Source organism: Periplaneta americana, chromosome 7, assembly GCF_040183065.1.
Source record: "Periplaneta americana isolate PAMFEO1 chromosome 7, P.americana_PAMFEO1_priV1, whole genome shotgun sequence".
Lineage (NCBI taxonomy): Eukaryota > Metazoa > Arthropoda > Insecta > Blattodea > Blattidae > Periplaneta > Periplaneta americana.
This window is the reverse complement of record NC_091123.1, coordinates 170,861,153-170,876,639: the sequence shown is the minus strand read 5'-3', so window position 1 is coordinate 170,876,639 and position 15,487 is coordinate 170,861,153. Positions and strand designations below refer to the sequence as shown.

Below are 15,487 nucleotides of genomic sequence, written 5' to 3'. Positions count from 1 at the left end.
CCATGCCGTTCCAAGCAGGACCAAGTCTGCGGGAATCTGTGATGGGTTAGTCCACACCTGTGGAGTAACGGTTAGCGCGTCTAGGCGTGAAACCAGATGGCCCGAGTTCGATTCCCGGTGGGGGCAAGTTATCTGGTTGAGGTTTTTTCCGGGGTTTTCAGTCAACCCAATATGAGAAAATGCTGGGTAATTTTCACTGGCATTATCATCTTCATCTCATTCAGACGCTAAACAACCTAAAGCGTTGTAAAATAACCTACTAAAATAAAATAAAGTGACGGGTTAGGTTTGGTAAGTTGAGGCTTTTATTATGCCTTGCACATACGATCAATTTGACAAATCAGCTCGAAAATATAATCAAACTCCAACGTATTCTGACGTCATGGTACGACGTCGCCGGCCTTGTCGACTGGCAGCAGAGTTATCTTTAGTTGTGTAGATGGCTCTGCTGGCAGCAGTGCCGATCTCTTTGTTTTTTCCGGTATACCTTCCTAAATTTCGAAAGATATGGCATCATTCTAAACCCACTGTGGCGCGCATTGGTTTTGAAGAGTGAAACAAAACACGGTGCAGACGTCGCTCGTCGGCCATGTTAAGATTACTAGGACATGCAGATTATTATGTAGGGCCTACTTAGGTATCGTAATAAAATTATATGATTGTTTTATGTACCTATTTTTGGTTTACTCATTGTTTAGTCCTTATGGTGATATTATTACACATCAGAGATGCCAACGTGTGCTGTGAACGGTTGCAAAAATCGAACTACTAAAAAAATTTTTGGACTAACATTTCACCGGTTAGTACTGCAGTGACAGTTTGTAAGAGCATGTACGTATATTTTTCAATATATGCTACGTTTTCATGGAATATTCAAATTGATTTGAATACCGGTATTTCATGATAACGCAGGAATATTCTTCTAGTGATGCTTCCATGCAGCTTGCGTAAGTTTTGACAGGTTAAGGTTAAATGGAGCATAAGTTTCACAGAAAAGTGGTCTAGGAATGGAATCTGAAGAAATTCTTCCCTTTTTATGGATTGAATTTCCGTCCACCTATAAAATCAGCCAGACAGGACAATAGGGAGAAGGGAAAGGGGAGTGAATAAATAAGCTTACAGTATGGATACATGGTCCCTACATTTTATGGATGAAAATAGAAATGATCACAACAGTCACAACCGTAAAAGGAGTTACCGTGTTAGGAATATGAATATTTAAAAAACTTATTTATAAAAGTCATTCAAAAGCAGCCATAATAATTATTGTCTGAACAGAAACAAAAATCTCCTTGATAATTCGTGTGCATTTTTTTTAATATGTAGCTTTCCTAAAGATGTTAAGAGGAGAATGGAATGGACAAAGGCAGTGCGAAGAGAAAACTGGTGTCCTACCTATTACAGCATTGTATGTTCGGCACACTTTAAAGATGAAGACTTTGATCGGAGTTCATTATGCTATGTGCGCATTAAAGAAGATGCTGTACCGTCGTTATATCCTGCATTTCCGACCAAAGTCCAGCAAAAAATGAAGGTACCGGTCCTACATTCTAAATTGTTAAATTAATTACTTGGCAATATTAAGTTAGGGCTATATTTCGTAAACATGTTTGTAGAATAAAGTTGAGAAACTGTGTGACTAGACATGCCCTTCAGAGGTGAATGTCAAAATGGGGAATGCCATTTGATAAATAATTAGGATAGTGGTCTGCAAGTTAAGTTAAAAATATTGTAGAAACTTCAGTTTACGTCACTGCACATTGGATCATCGTCATAGTCACAAATCTTAGCTAGGGTATGTATTAGGAATGGAGACGAGGTAGGCCTAGGTATTTATTGTCCAAGAGGTAGAGACTGAAAGCCAATAAAGTTTATCACCATTGTTTTAAAGTTGGACTGCAAGTTGAAAAATAATAAATTAAGCTTCGAAATGCATTCATTGTGCTTGTTTCCTACATTTAGACAGCCATAATCCATTTACCAAGGCAATTCTTCCATTTTGTACAATTTGTAGTTATGTAGGCTACAGTAGCCTAGTTGATAAAAGTAAGGTAGCCCAAGTGGCGATCGAAAGGGAACATGTTTTATTTTTTGGTGAATGTTACTTATGTCCCGCCCACTATAGGAGACATAGGCCAGTTTTACACTAATCCTAAACATCTTGACGGGATAATAAAAGCCTAACCTAACCTAATCGCGTCGGTGTCTATTCCAAAATCGGCGGAAGTCGCTCAACGCAAAGAACATACAACAAGAACCAACATCATTACACAAGCCGTCAATAAAACAACAAAAGCTTAAAAGGTACGTAAAGTAATATCACCCGCTAAGATAAAAAATAATCTGATAGCTACATTATATTCGCAACACGAAAATGGCGTCCCATTACAACCGTCTCGTAACCTCTCTGTACCATAACATAACCACGTTCAATATTATAATATACCGTGTCGAAAGCACTTGATCCTCGTAAAAAAAATACGCTTATCAATATTAAGTAACTATTAAATCAGTACAAAGTACCATAATCCCAATTTGGCGCTGCCCCTGTACGGAAGCGTGTCCCATCTATTTATTAGACAGTACATCTCACTTGATGGTACGTGTCGGAGAAAAGACAACTGTTTATATACATCTGAAGTCTGATTATTGTAATATGTTACTAGTCAGTGATGTATGCAATGGAGTGGGATAGGAACTGGCCATCCTACCCCATTGTCTCCCGGCCTAGTTGCCTCAAGAGTGATGCCTTGTTGGTTTCATTTGTGGGGTCCAGACGTGTCTTCGGACAGTTGACTAAACAACAGATTAGCTGAGTCAGTAATGGTCCATATTGACTGTATTTGCAAACATCAATCATTCAACATTTCTTTGATTAGTTTGCATTCATAATTCATCATTTGTTAACATAGCTAGAAAAATATTTGTCAACTCATTCATCTGTGTATTTATTTGCAGAGTATTATGGATACAGTCAAGGTGGAAATTGATTCAAATACTGAATCAAACCAAGAATCAAATGCATTTCAACTGTCTGATATAAAATACGAAGATTCTTTTATGCCAACAATTTGTGAAGTCAAAAGTGAAGTTAAGGTGAGTTAATTATTAATACATGCATATAACAATTTCGCTTTTGAGAACCAAAAATTCAATTATCGATTACCCAACCAGGTAATCAGGCCAAGCAAGGATCGAACCCGCGCCCGAGTGCAACTTCAGACCGGCAGGCAAGTGCCTTAACTAAGCTGCGGATTTTTAGGCACTAAAAACAGTTGAAATAGGCAGGCAAAATAGGCATTCAAAATTCTAAAATAGGCGTTTAAAAAGGCACTTACAATTTCTAATTTTTAATGGCTAACACGACCATAGCGTAGCATTATACACTAGTTTCTATAGGAATGCCATTATGGCATGAATAACTAAATATTCCTCCAAATGTTGTAATGAGAACTGATGCCTGTTGTCTGTAAGAATGTTCTTAAATTGGGAGAAACTTTTCTCCACTTCACATGAAATGATGGGGCAATACTTCAGGGATCCAATCTCACTGGGGACCAAACCAGAGGGAACGCAGTAATGTCAATGTCATTTGCAATCAGCAATAACACTTGCTCCCAACCAGGATTTCTTTTCACAATTTTCAAATACTTATTTCTCATTGCTTCTCCCACACTGCCTGGTATTTCTTTAAGAATAGTTTCTACTTCCTTCATAACTTGCACAGCACTGTAGAGTGGAATACTCCTCGTTTCCAGTTTCGTTATGTAAGCAGGCAGCTTTCCAAAGTTTCCTTTGATGAAAGCAAGATCAGATGTTAGCTTTGGGTTTTCCAGGATAATATTTGCTGCTGGATAAAAAAGAAACAAATTACAGATTAAAAAAATATCGATAGAATAGTCAAGAAATTAAAATATAATATATAATACGGATATTTAGGCAACTTTTAGGCATTTATAAGCAAATAGGCATTTACCAGTGAAGTAGGCAATTATAGACACTATAGAATTCGCTTATAATACTCACAATGCCTTAAAATGGATATGTAACCTAAAAGCGTGCGTCTTCAGGTTAAGGATTAAAATAGGCATATAGGCGTAAATCCGCAGCTTAGCCTTAACCGACTGAGCCATGCCGGTGGGTTATGAAAATAAAATTCCTAGCCTTTTAATAAGGGCCTAGTAATTGAATAAAGACTGGGGAACGGATTATTATATACTGAAAGGCAGAGATGTCTCAAATAGGCTACTTGATTGTTTATACATATATAACAGTTGCCGAAGTAGATAAAAGTTCAGTCAGGTATGAACAACTGCGGACTTCGGGAGATGATCAATATCGAGTCTCGGAAGACTCACAACCAGTCTTTACGTTAAGGACGTGACATAATACGACATTGTCGTGCAGGTTTTCGACTTTGCGGGTGCTGTTAGTCTCGTTTTCTCGATCGTTGTTCATCTCTAGACTAGATGGCATTTCAGAAGGTGGTCAGCTGCTATATGCGCCATAGCATATCTGGTATGTGACGTCACGAGCTTGTACAGTAGAACCAATCGAATCAGTCTATAACAAGTAGTTCCCGAGTTCATTTGGTCACGTGTGAATGTTCCAATACATTGAATAGGCTAAATAAAATTAACATTTACTGTGCAAATCAAGATTTCAGGTATAACTCCCTGTAAAGTTGATTTGAATAATTTCGAGGGAAAAATTGTTCCGGAGCCGGGTATCGAACCCGGGACCTTTGGTTTAACGTACCAACGCTCTACCACTGAGCTACCTGGGAACTCTAACCGACACCGATCCAATTTTTCCCTCTATATCCACAGACCTCAAAGTGGGCTGACAACCCGGGTTCCCGGGTAGCTCAGTGGTAGAGCGTTGGTACGTTAAACCAAAGGTCCCGGGTTCGATACCCGGCTCCGGAACAATTTTTCCCTCGAAATTATTCAAATCAACTTTACAGGGAGTTATACCTGAAATCTTGATTTGCATAATACACGTCACTGTTCGTTAACAGAAAACCACAATTTAAGTCACACGGAGTTAGTGTGCACTCGAAGTTGGTTGCTGGACGGTTGTCAGCCCACTTTGAGGTTTGTGGATATAGAGGGAAAAATTGGATCGGTGTCGGTTAGAGTTCCCGGGTAGCTCAGTGGTAGAGCGTTTGTACGTTAAACCAAAGGTCCCGGGTTCGATACCCGGCTCCGGAACAATTTTTCCCTCGAAATTATTCAACATTTACTGTGTTACATATATTGGCCTCCATTATACCAAAAACATCTACTTGTTTGGTGAACAATACTTTGGCAAGTTCTGTTTTCTTATCCTGACTAAAACCTCTAGAATTCCATTGTAGTGTGTTCACGTTTTCATCGTTCTTCCCTCCCAAGGCAGTCCCCACCCGGAGATCCATCAAAATATTGGGAAGCAAGAAGGATGATGACTTCATTGTTAAATCCAGAGCATTAGATACACACACACACATTTACTGTGTGTAAGATAAATAAATGGAATAAGAGACTGTAAAAATACAAATATTGCACAAGCAGGCGAGGAAAATAGTGTTTAAAGTGTATAATTATTTTAAAAACATTGAAGAGCAGAACGCTGCCGGCCATCTTGATGCTGGCTACAACGTTGCCATTGTGCAAGAAACGACTGCGGAAGCATGTGGTGTGGGATTGAAAACCTGCAAAGAATATTGTTAGTGAAGGAAAGAGGGTTTGTTTGGTGTCATGCTTACAGGAAGGTCATTATTGTCTTTTGATAATTTAAATTCTCTCCGCGCTATTTGTATTGCACGTGCGCATGAAGTACGAAGTGGCATTGTTGTATTCTGCCTTGCTCTCTCTATCTGTCTCTCTTGATGCTGCTAGCAGAATTGCCGTCGACTTTAGTTTGCTTTATGTATTAAAGAAGTAAGATTAAATAGTTAGCATTTTTAAATTTATTATTATTGCTGTCACTGCTGCAGCTGCTGCTATATTTCTTTTTTTATGATTACAGGATAATACTTACATCATAAAAGTAGAGCCTTTGCAGACTGAACAGGATGACTTTCTGATCTCTGTGAAAGAGGTAAGATATTTTTAATTTGAATTGGAACTATTGCATTTAAATGCTTTGTTTGGTGTAATGTTGTCGAACATAGAATCAAAATGTCCCAGCTAATTGAGCTACTGAAGCGAGATTGCAAGTACACACTTTTGATTTGAGATGAAGGAAAGCAAGTAGGCCTATGTGAGGTATCCTTTTATCCTTCTTCATGTGTACAGCAGTAGTATTCTACAAGAAATAAATTTAATCAAGTTTGATGCGAATTATTTACCTCTTTGTTATGCCGAAGTTGGGTACAGTGACTTAACCTGTCTGCCATATCATTTCTATGGTGGAATGTGGGGTAACTATGTTCATTTTGGTTGGATAAGTTTATTTTATGGTCAGGAGGGACAAAAAAACTTGCAGTCTAAGACAAAGCTCTTTAGTAAGCCATCACTTTTTGTGTTGTGAAGAGATTGCCTATATTGAGAACTATGCTGCCATTCATTTATTTATGCTCGACCATGCCGAAATGTGGTACGGTAATTATACACCTGGTAGCAGCCCTTTAATGGACCTCATTAAAGTACATCTATTCATTAAAGTTCAGGTTTTCCATCAATCAGAAAGCAATATGAAAGTGCAAGTATCGATTATTCTCGGATATGCAATCGAAAGACAACTAGCGAAACGTCACGGAGGCTGGAAATCCAATACTGTCGCAGAAGGTTATGTTCTGTTACTATAATAATTAGCGTTAATTGTAAATAATATTCAAATAAATGCAATTTGTCATCTCGTTTTTCAGTGTCTAAATCAGTTTCCAGGTTATATCAAGATTAATGTTCATTTTACTCTCTAGATTATATCAAGGTCAATGACATTTGTTCCTCGGAAAAAATCAATACTTTCGCGTCTGCGCACATCTCACAATTTACGAGATATTGCACAAGGTCACTTCCGCTCCCCAGTCAGATAAGAATAATATGAATACTTATGAATAATTTCAAGTTAGAAATATGATCAAGCATAAAAAGTCGTATGAAACTTGCCTATAATGGTAATTAAGACGCTCGTATGAAAATTATGAAACTCGTGCTCGTTTCCTAAACATACTCGCGTCTTAATTACTACCATTATAGGCTCGTTGCATAATGTACTATTATGAAATTCGTTTGAAATTCTGTGGCACTGACCTAGTTTCATATATCTTAGTCCTGGTAGAGGAGATAGAGGTTAGCAACTTAGATTCGTGCTCTGAGGCTGTATTTGGCTGTGTGTTTAAATCTTACTTGGACTCATTACTTAGTTTTGTTTTTTTTTTTCTCCTCTAATGTTTTGTCCAACTACGGCATGGTCCCAGAATATATATCGCAACTAAAGAACATTAAATTTAAATTAGAAATCTATCAACTAGTAACATGTACATGTTGTAAAAAAAGTCTATTATTTCCTTATGTACATGTTTCGTAAATCTCCTGAAAAATATTGAATGTCGAGATATTGGAAAGAAAATCTACATTTTGAGATATATTTTCAAGAGTCCGGGCACAATACAAACACCTACGAATTAAATCACGTACTTTCAGGCAGTAACTAACCTGTATGCGGTACAATAATGCAAACAATTCATGCATCATTTGCTGAAGGGACATCCCCTTCAGAGAAAATTTCTTGTCTGTCCATCTCTAGCTTTCCTTAGGAGAATGCAACTTTTTTTTTTGGAACACCATATCCATATACATTATTGTCTGTAACTCTTTCTCCTCCTGCTTCTTCCTTTGCATCGACAGAAAAGTGAGCCTATTCACCTGAATTTACTCAGCAAGAGTAATATTGCACGATTTCGTGGCAAATCTTATGAAATTTCTCTTGATAAAACTCGCATACTGCATTCACATTAGGTCTGCCGCCTTGGCCAACTGCATGTGAATGAAAATAGTGTTCTACAAGAAATTATTTTTCCAGAATACTTAGCTTACTGTATTCTTAAGCAACAATTGAAGTAACAGTTAACAATACTGCCAATAAGTTTTCCTCATTGAGCTGCAAAAGCAATGGAATTAAACTTCAGTATACTTTATTTTTGGTCATATTGTATAAGGAGAATATCATATTGTAACGTTTATTTCTACTTTTAACCACCACACCTGTCACAATGTGACTTTTATTCTTAACACTCACCCTACAACAATGGGTACTCCACTCAACACAGCAACATAATAGTCGTTATTGCACTCCACATGACGACAATGACAATACACGTGTATTATTGAGAAGAACAACAATGTACTCCTAATTTCAATTAATGTTCACAAAGCACTATGTACAGAACAAAACTGTCAGTTCACAGTTCGTTCGCCTTGGCTAGTTCTACTAGCTCACTCACTCAAGTTCCCTGCACTTTGAACCCAAGCCTCCGGGTATGTCGCACTCGCCTGGATACTGCCACAGTTACAGACTCATTCAAGTTGACTACACGTCGAACTCAGATCCTCTGGATACGTCGCCGCTGTCCAAGACAAGACTTGAAGCCTGACTGGAGACTAACTCACTCCTCCGAAGACTGCTCGCTCTTTTATTACTAAAATGTAACATCTCGAATCTTCGATTCGCGTGGCTTACAGAAACATTGAGAGGATCACGCTTCTAGAGGTTTCCCCTGCTCTCTCCGCTCCGCGCTGTCCCGTAGTTTTCTTTCCCCTCGCTCCATGCTGTGCTACAGCACCTACCGAAGCTCGAGTTCCATTTCCCCGCTTTCCTTCTCGCTGGATGCGCATGCACACTACCTGAGGCAATCAGAATATTCCAGCCTACTGCCACAATATTAGCTCATATCTCGTCATATACCATCTCGTTTCATCAATTTCATTAATGCTAGATAACATTCAGTTGATACAGCACTATTAAATAACACACTCGCACAAAACACAAGGTATATAATATTTTTTGTACCAAATAATTTTGTCATTTATTATATTATTGAATTGATACTGCAAGAACAATGTATAAAGAATTTATCGTCTTCAGTATTGAGGGTGTGTGTCCGTATTGATTTATTTTGTTTTTCTATATAATGTAAGTGAAAGTTAATTCTTTGTAATATGGATATTACAGAGATAGGATTGCATTTAAAAGTAATGATTAAAAACCAATTATGGAATATTACATTAAATAATGTAATAATTGATGTGTACTTAATTTCACTGAAATTGTTTCCCTTCATCCATAGAAAGAAATGAAAAGAGGGATTTTATGGTTATTTCGTAATCTACAGATGTATATCCAGCTCAAATAATTGGTTAGATATGATACTCTTTTCTGTATTGTTTAGCAAGGATGTGTTTTATTTTTGGGAAAGGCAGTTCTTTCATATATGTCAATCAAACGATTATCTCGAGAAATATGATGTGGTGCTGCTTCTATTCATGAGAAATTCTGCATTGGACATTCAGCATTTTTACGTACATACCTCACACTGAGAACCAAAAAACAGTTTTTTCTATCTTGTATTGTATTGTGCCATTTGAGTACATGACACAATATGAGTTTCAGTAAGACCGTAATGAACAGTTTTATATGCTCATATAGATAATGGAATGTTTATATACCAGGAGGAGATCTGGGAAACTATTGGAATCAAGCAAGAGGAAGAAAGTGATACTTCACTGCAGGAACATGAACCTCCAGGAAGGTGAGTTATTGTAGTGATTTGCACATTCAGTTGAGACTGCACATCTTACAGGACTATTGCATGGCATTGTAACACACACTGGATGCCGATAGTGATGTGAGAAGGAAAATTTCCCACTTAATCAAATTGTTGCTTTCTTTGCTATCTTGCTTATAGCACGCATATTGCTCATCTCATATCCTTATCAATTATTGGCTTATCAAATTTAAGTCTAAGTCATATGGCTTTTGATAGCTCCAAAACAAGCACTGTTATCAACAGAGATCTGCATCGGACGTTTTTGCTCGAGCACCAAGTAGTTCATAGCATAATCCAATAGGTAGCGCACATGCATGATGGGTAAAATTGTCGTGAGCGATAAATCCTCGAACGGTATAAGCTGAGCGTTAGACATTCGTTCTTGTTACAGTGATGAACTGTGTAGTAACATCATAGATGTTTATCATTTCAAAACTAGGCAGTGTTTAACTAACCTCTCCATAGTACAACTATAAAACTTGCTTTAAAATGTAATATAAATGTTGTAGGTAAATGTTTTTTTTTTTTTTTTTTCCACACAGGAGTGATTTTGTTTTTGCCACATCTGACAGATATTATTGGATGTAAATGTAATTATAAACGGAGAACACAATCACGATAATGCAAGAACCGTATCAAGTTTTCTAGTAATAATAATAATAATGATAATAATAATAATCTCTAATAATTAGTGAATCAATCTTTGCGTCTGTAACAGTTGTGCAGCATGATTATTCGTTTTATTATATTTTCTGTGACGTTATCTCTGTACTAATATTGTTATTAATCTACTGCTATACCAATAATATTTTGTAAAACGTTTCTACATTGTCGCAGTAAATAGGCGGAACACTATGTATGGGCCTATCATATTATATATGTGGTAAATCAAATATTGAATAATTATTAATTAGCAATAATGACTGTATATCGAAGTTTTTTATACTATTTTATTTATAACTTCATGTTACTGTTTTGGTACGTTCCATTGACTTCCATTAAACGTTTGTCATAAACGCAGAAAATAAAGCCTTATTTTTATCGTGTGAGCAAACATATGTGTATCTTATCTGTCGCCTTCCATACAAGATAAGACATGTCGGTGAGATGACCTTGTACTGTGCTTCTATTTGTAACGAGCGTATCACGACCGATCGTATCTCACTTGAGGGTGCGACACTTGACCGAGTTCAAGCAAGCAATTTAACTCCAATGCAGCACTGGTTGTCACTTTTGATTTACCATAACATTCATACTCTGTAAAAGACAAATAGTGACAAATATAATTTTCTGAGAGCTTTACTGATCTAATCTGAATTGGTATAACATTATTTGCTAGATATAGAGGTGATGTATGCATTTTATATTTTAAAAAATCATTTATTATTGGCTTTGGTATGTCTGATTTACTTCTTTCCTGCTTGGTTCTAGTCACACATAGATAAGTAAAGATATCCGCTTTGCACGCCATGAAAGCATGTGGGAGGCATGGAGGTAGAAGTCCAGACTTCGTGACTCGGCACTAGAATTAGGTGAAGTGAATGGTATGGGAATAACCTATTAATGCTCATGGCCTATTTCTCTGTTGACCAAATCCACTTGGTTTGTATTGTTTTGCTTTTGAACTGAATAAAAACTATTGCATACAACTCCACCTTTAAACACATATTTGGAAAGACAATATTTATTTATGAAAACCAATGTTAAATGGGCCTTCTTTGGATGTTTGATTTGAGGCATGTTTCCCTTTTTCTGTAGTACAGAATGTATTATCCTCCTAATCCTTTCTGTAAGTTTGGAAAGAGTTGCTCCCTAAACTCCTCAAACCTTTCATGGTCCATTTAATCATGATAGTCAGCAGAGTTTTTCATGGTCCATTTAGTCATGATAGTCAGCAGAGTTTTTCGTGGTCCATTTTGTCATGATAGTCAGCAGAGTTTTTCATGGTCCATTTTGTCATGATAGTCAGCAGAGTTTTTCATGGTCCATTTTGTCATGATAGTCAGCAGAGTTTTTCATAGTCCATTTTGTCATGTTAGCAGAGTTTTTCATAGTCCATTTTGTCATGATAGTCAGCAGAGTTTTTCATGGTCCATTTTGTCATGATAGCAGAGTTTTTCATAGTCCAATTTGTCATGATAGCAGAGTTTTTCATGGTCCATTTTGTCATGATAGTCAGCAGAGTTTTTCATGGTCCATTTTGTCATGATAGTCAGCAGTTTTTTTCGTAGTCCATTTTATCATGATAGCAGAGTTTTTCATGGTCCATTTTGTCATGATAGCAGAGTTTTTCATAGTCCATTTTGTCATGATAGCAGAGTTTTTCATGGTCCATTTTGTCATGATAGTCAGCAGAGTTTTTCATAGTCCATTTTGTCATGATAGTCAGCAGAGTTTTTCATGGTTCATTTTGTCATGATAGCAGAGTTTTTCATAGTCCATTTTGTCATGATAGTCAGCAGAGTTTTTCATAGTCCATTTTGTCATGATAGCAGAGTTTTTCATGGTCCATTTTGTCATGATAGTCAGCAGAGTTTTTCATTGTCCATTTTGTCATTATAGTCAGCAGAGTTTTTCATAGTCCATTTTGTCATGATAGTCAGCAGAGTTTTTCAGAGTTTTTCATAGTCCATTTTGTCATGATAGTCAGCAGAGTTTTTCATGGTCCATTTTGTCATGATAGCAGAGTTTTTCATGGTCCATTTTGTCATGATAGTCAGCAGTGTTTTTCATGGTCCATTTTGTCATGATAGTCAGCAGAGTTTTTCATGGTCCATTTTGTCATGATAGCAGAGTTTTTCATGGTCCATTTTGTCATGATAGTCAGCAGAGTTCTCCCCATGTAGTGAAAGGATAGTGGAATAATCCCACTATAACCCATATGGGTTGTAAAGGCGACCAAAATGAGTCCCATAGACTGGTGGTATAATTGGTTTACCCTATCTTAGGCCCTGTATTATAAATAGGATTAATCTAAAGATTAAGTTAAACCAAAGTTAAACGTAACCGAGAGTTTAACTCAACGCACCATATTACAGAGTCTCAGTTAAGTTAAACTATAGTGGAATACGATTGGTATTATTGCTAGGAAAGAAAAGACCATCGATACTGTTTTATTATGTTCTTGCTGTTAAAACATCTGATCCTCATGAACAATCTTCATTAAGAAACATCTTTGTTCTTCGATAACAGAGAAAATATCATAAAAAAACTTTTAGAGGACCAGTACCGACTACTTCAGTATGCTTGTCAGATTTAACCTCAAATAATTTCTTAATGCTGGTTACCAACGTTATACTCACAAACATATTGCAACCAGACTAAACCATGCATGACCATGCACGACTGAACTCCATACACAATCAGCTGGCTAATGAACTATAATATTAGTGTGCATATTTTATAAGTTGTATAGAATGTTTATGAAATAGAATTCAGTCAAATAAAATTATTTATGCGAGTTTAGTAATATTAGGTAATATTATTAGTGTTTTCATAAAACAGGTCCAAGTATTTCATAGTAAATCTTACCAGGAGACTGTCTGCCACATACAGTACAATCACAGTCTACTATATACAGTCGCGAAGCTCAATATGTAGTAAAATGCAAACATGGATAGTTGCCCACCACTAGGATCGCTACTATCACCTCATCATCGCAGATCTCTCTCCTAGCAGCCGACAAAATATGTTACACTTTCGTTGTGTTCTTTTGGAAAAATTTAACACCTTCCTTCTATTATTGAAATATTAAATGCATAAAGTTAATTTATTATTTTAATGAAGTATATTAAATTCTACCATAAACTCGAAGATACCTGCAAGAAATAGGTTAATATTATTTTTGTTTGTGCAAAATGAACTGAAATTTACTATAATCGCTTCACTCATTCAAGATTATAGCGATAATTAACTATGAAACCAATAAATATTAATTTGCATTTCCCTTTACAACAATAATAATGGAAATATGAATTAATGGAGTAACTTACGTGTACCGGTACTTGTAGTGTAGGCTTACGTACGTAACAAAGTGGGATGAGGTTAAGCAATAATATAATTTGAAATAAAACGTGATCAATAAATTTTATTGTAACAGACTTTTTCTACGTCTCTAGTAAAGCAACAAATAAAAATAACAACAAAATTAACAGCTATAATTAAAAACATATCCTTTGAAAAAAAAAAAAAAGTAGGCCTAAGCAATAATAATCCCACCAGAATTGAAAATAAAATGTGATCAATAAATTTCATTAACACAAACTTAATTTTTCTACGTCTTTAGTAAAATAACACATAAAAATAGTAACAAAATTAATAGCTACAATTAAAAATATATCCTCTGAAAAAAAAAGTAGACTTAACCTTTATTTCTCTGGAAATTTAGCAGCCTAAGTGACAGAACTTTAACCGGTATCTAATGTCCTTTCGGTTAGACTGAAACATTTCATTGTGAAATTTAAGGATATAATGTATTCTTACAGTAACAAAGAACTTCAAAATTAAGAGTTTTGTTTCTGCACAACATTCTTGTGGAAACGCAGGAACCTTTCTGAATCTTTCGGAAATCGGAAAAAGGATAACTCTGGCCTCTTTCTCTTACTGTTGCTACAATTTATAGCACTACAAACGTCTCCTCCTTGTTCCATATTATTATTATATTTTAGCCATTAACATTTTCATTACAACCAATAACGAACAATTCAATGTGAAATACACAACGAGCTAGCACTCGATAGAAATACGTCACAGTCCAAAGTCGACCATGGACAGTTTATTGTTTCTAGTTGCTAACCGCTTGGAGCGCTTTATCACGAGATTTGCAAAAAAACACCTCAAGCTTCGCGACTGTATATAGTAAACTGTGGTACAATGCTAAATACACTTACAGTAGATTTATGGACACCTCCGATATCTTCCATTGTTTTCAGTGTTCCTACTACCAGAGGAAAAATAGCTCAGCACAACTAGTAACTGATGCAGAGGTTCAACAGCATGTTTTCAAAAGTAAAAAGGAAATCGTTTACCTTTTCAAATAATATTTAATTCAAACTCTAAAACATATAATTTTTGCATTTTAACATATTGTAAAAACTGGTGCCCGTTAAGAAAACAGTTACATGAAAGCCACTCTCTACAGAATAGGTATCTCAGCTTCACCCATATGTGTCCTGTGTAACGATCCAGCAGAAATGAATGAAGACCACTTGAAGACCTGTGAAGCATTAAGATCAGAAGAAACTACAGTTCAAAAGTATTGGAAAACACGACTGCTAATGGCTTCATTGCCAAATGCAAGGCACTAGACAACAACAACAACAACATTTTTTCTTGCATTATTGTATTCGAGTTTGAATTTTTCGAAACAATGTTAGGACCTATGAAGCCTAATTCTGAAGGTTAGGATTGTCTACTTCGAAAGCCTGAATCTGTAATCAGTCATTCACTCACAACATTTGTCATGAAATCTCAAAATATGCAATATGATTGTGTATTTTATTATACCATAGCCCCAATTCAATCGTGTGTACGTTTGACAATAGTTGTGCCATATTCGTCCATAAAAGCATTGTCTCTATAAGAGGGCAGTCTCAACTAAATGCGAAAAAAATTAATTTATATTTGTATTGCACTATAGGTAATTGTGGAATAACTATTGACATTTGTTATTCAGAAATCGATATTTTAGTGTGTACACTAGAACCTCGATTATCCATAGTAATGAAGAAGAAA

At 36.1% G+C, this 15,487-nt stretch overlaps 1 protein-coding gene across 14 annotated transcripts in view; it reads left to right on the top strand.

Moving 5' to 3' along the window:
- Window positions 1-511: 511 nt before the first annotated feature.
- LOC138703707 (zinc finger protein 501-like) overlaps window positions 512-15,487 on the top strand; it is a 31,243-nt gene continuing 16,267 nt past the window's right edge. Inside the window, exons 1-6 of one of the 14 annotated variants that reach the window (XR_011333234.1) lie at window positions 563-799; window positions 1,327-1,534; window positions 2,959-3,096; window positions 6,010-6,081; window positions 9,634-9,736; window positions 11,186-11,298. Coding sequence is in view for 12 of the 14 variants with exons in the window: in XM_069831826.1 (XP_069687927.1) it covers window positions 729-799; window positions 1,327-1,534; window positions 2,959-3,096; window positions 6,010-6,081; window positions 9,657-9,736; window positions 14,686-14,725 (609 nt within the window). In the remaining 2 variants the exon portion in view is untranslated. The other 13 variants (XM_069831826.1, XR_011333235.1, XM_069831819.1 and 10 more) reach the window with 13 other exon arrangements.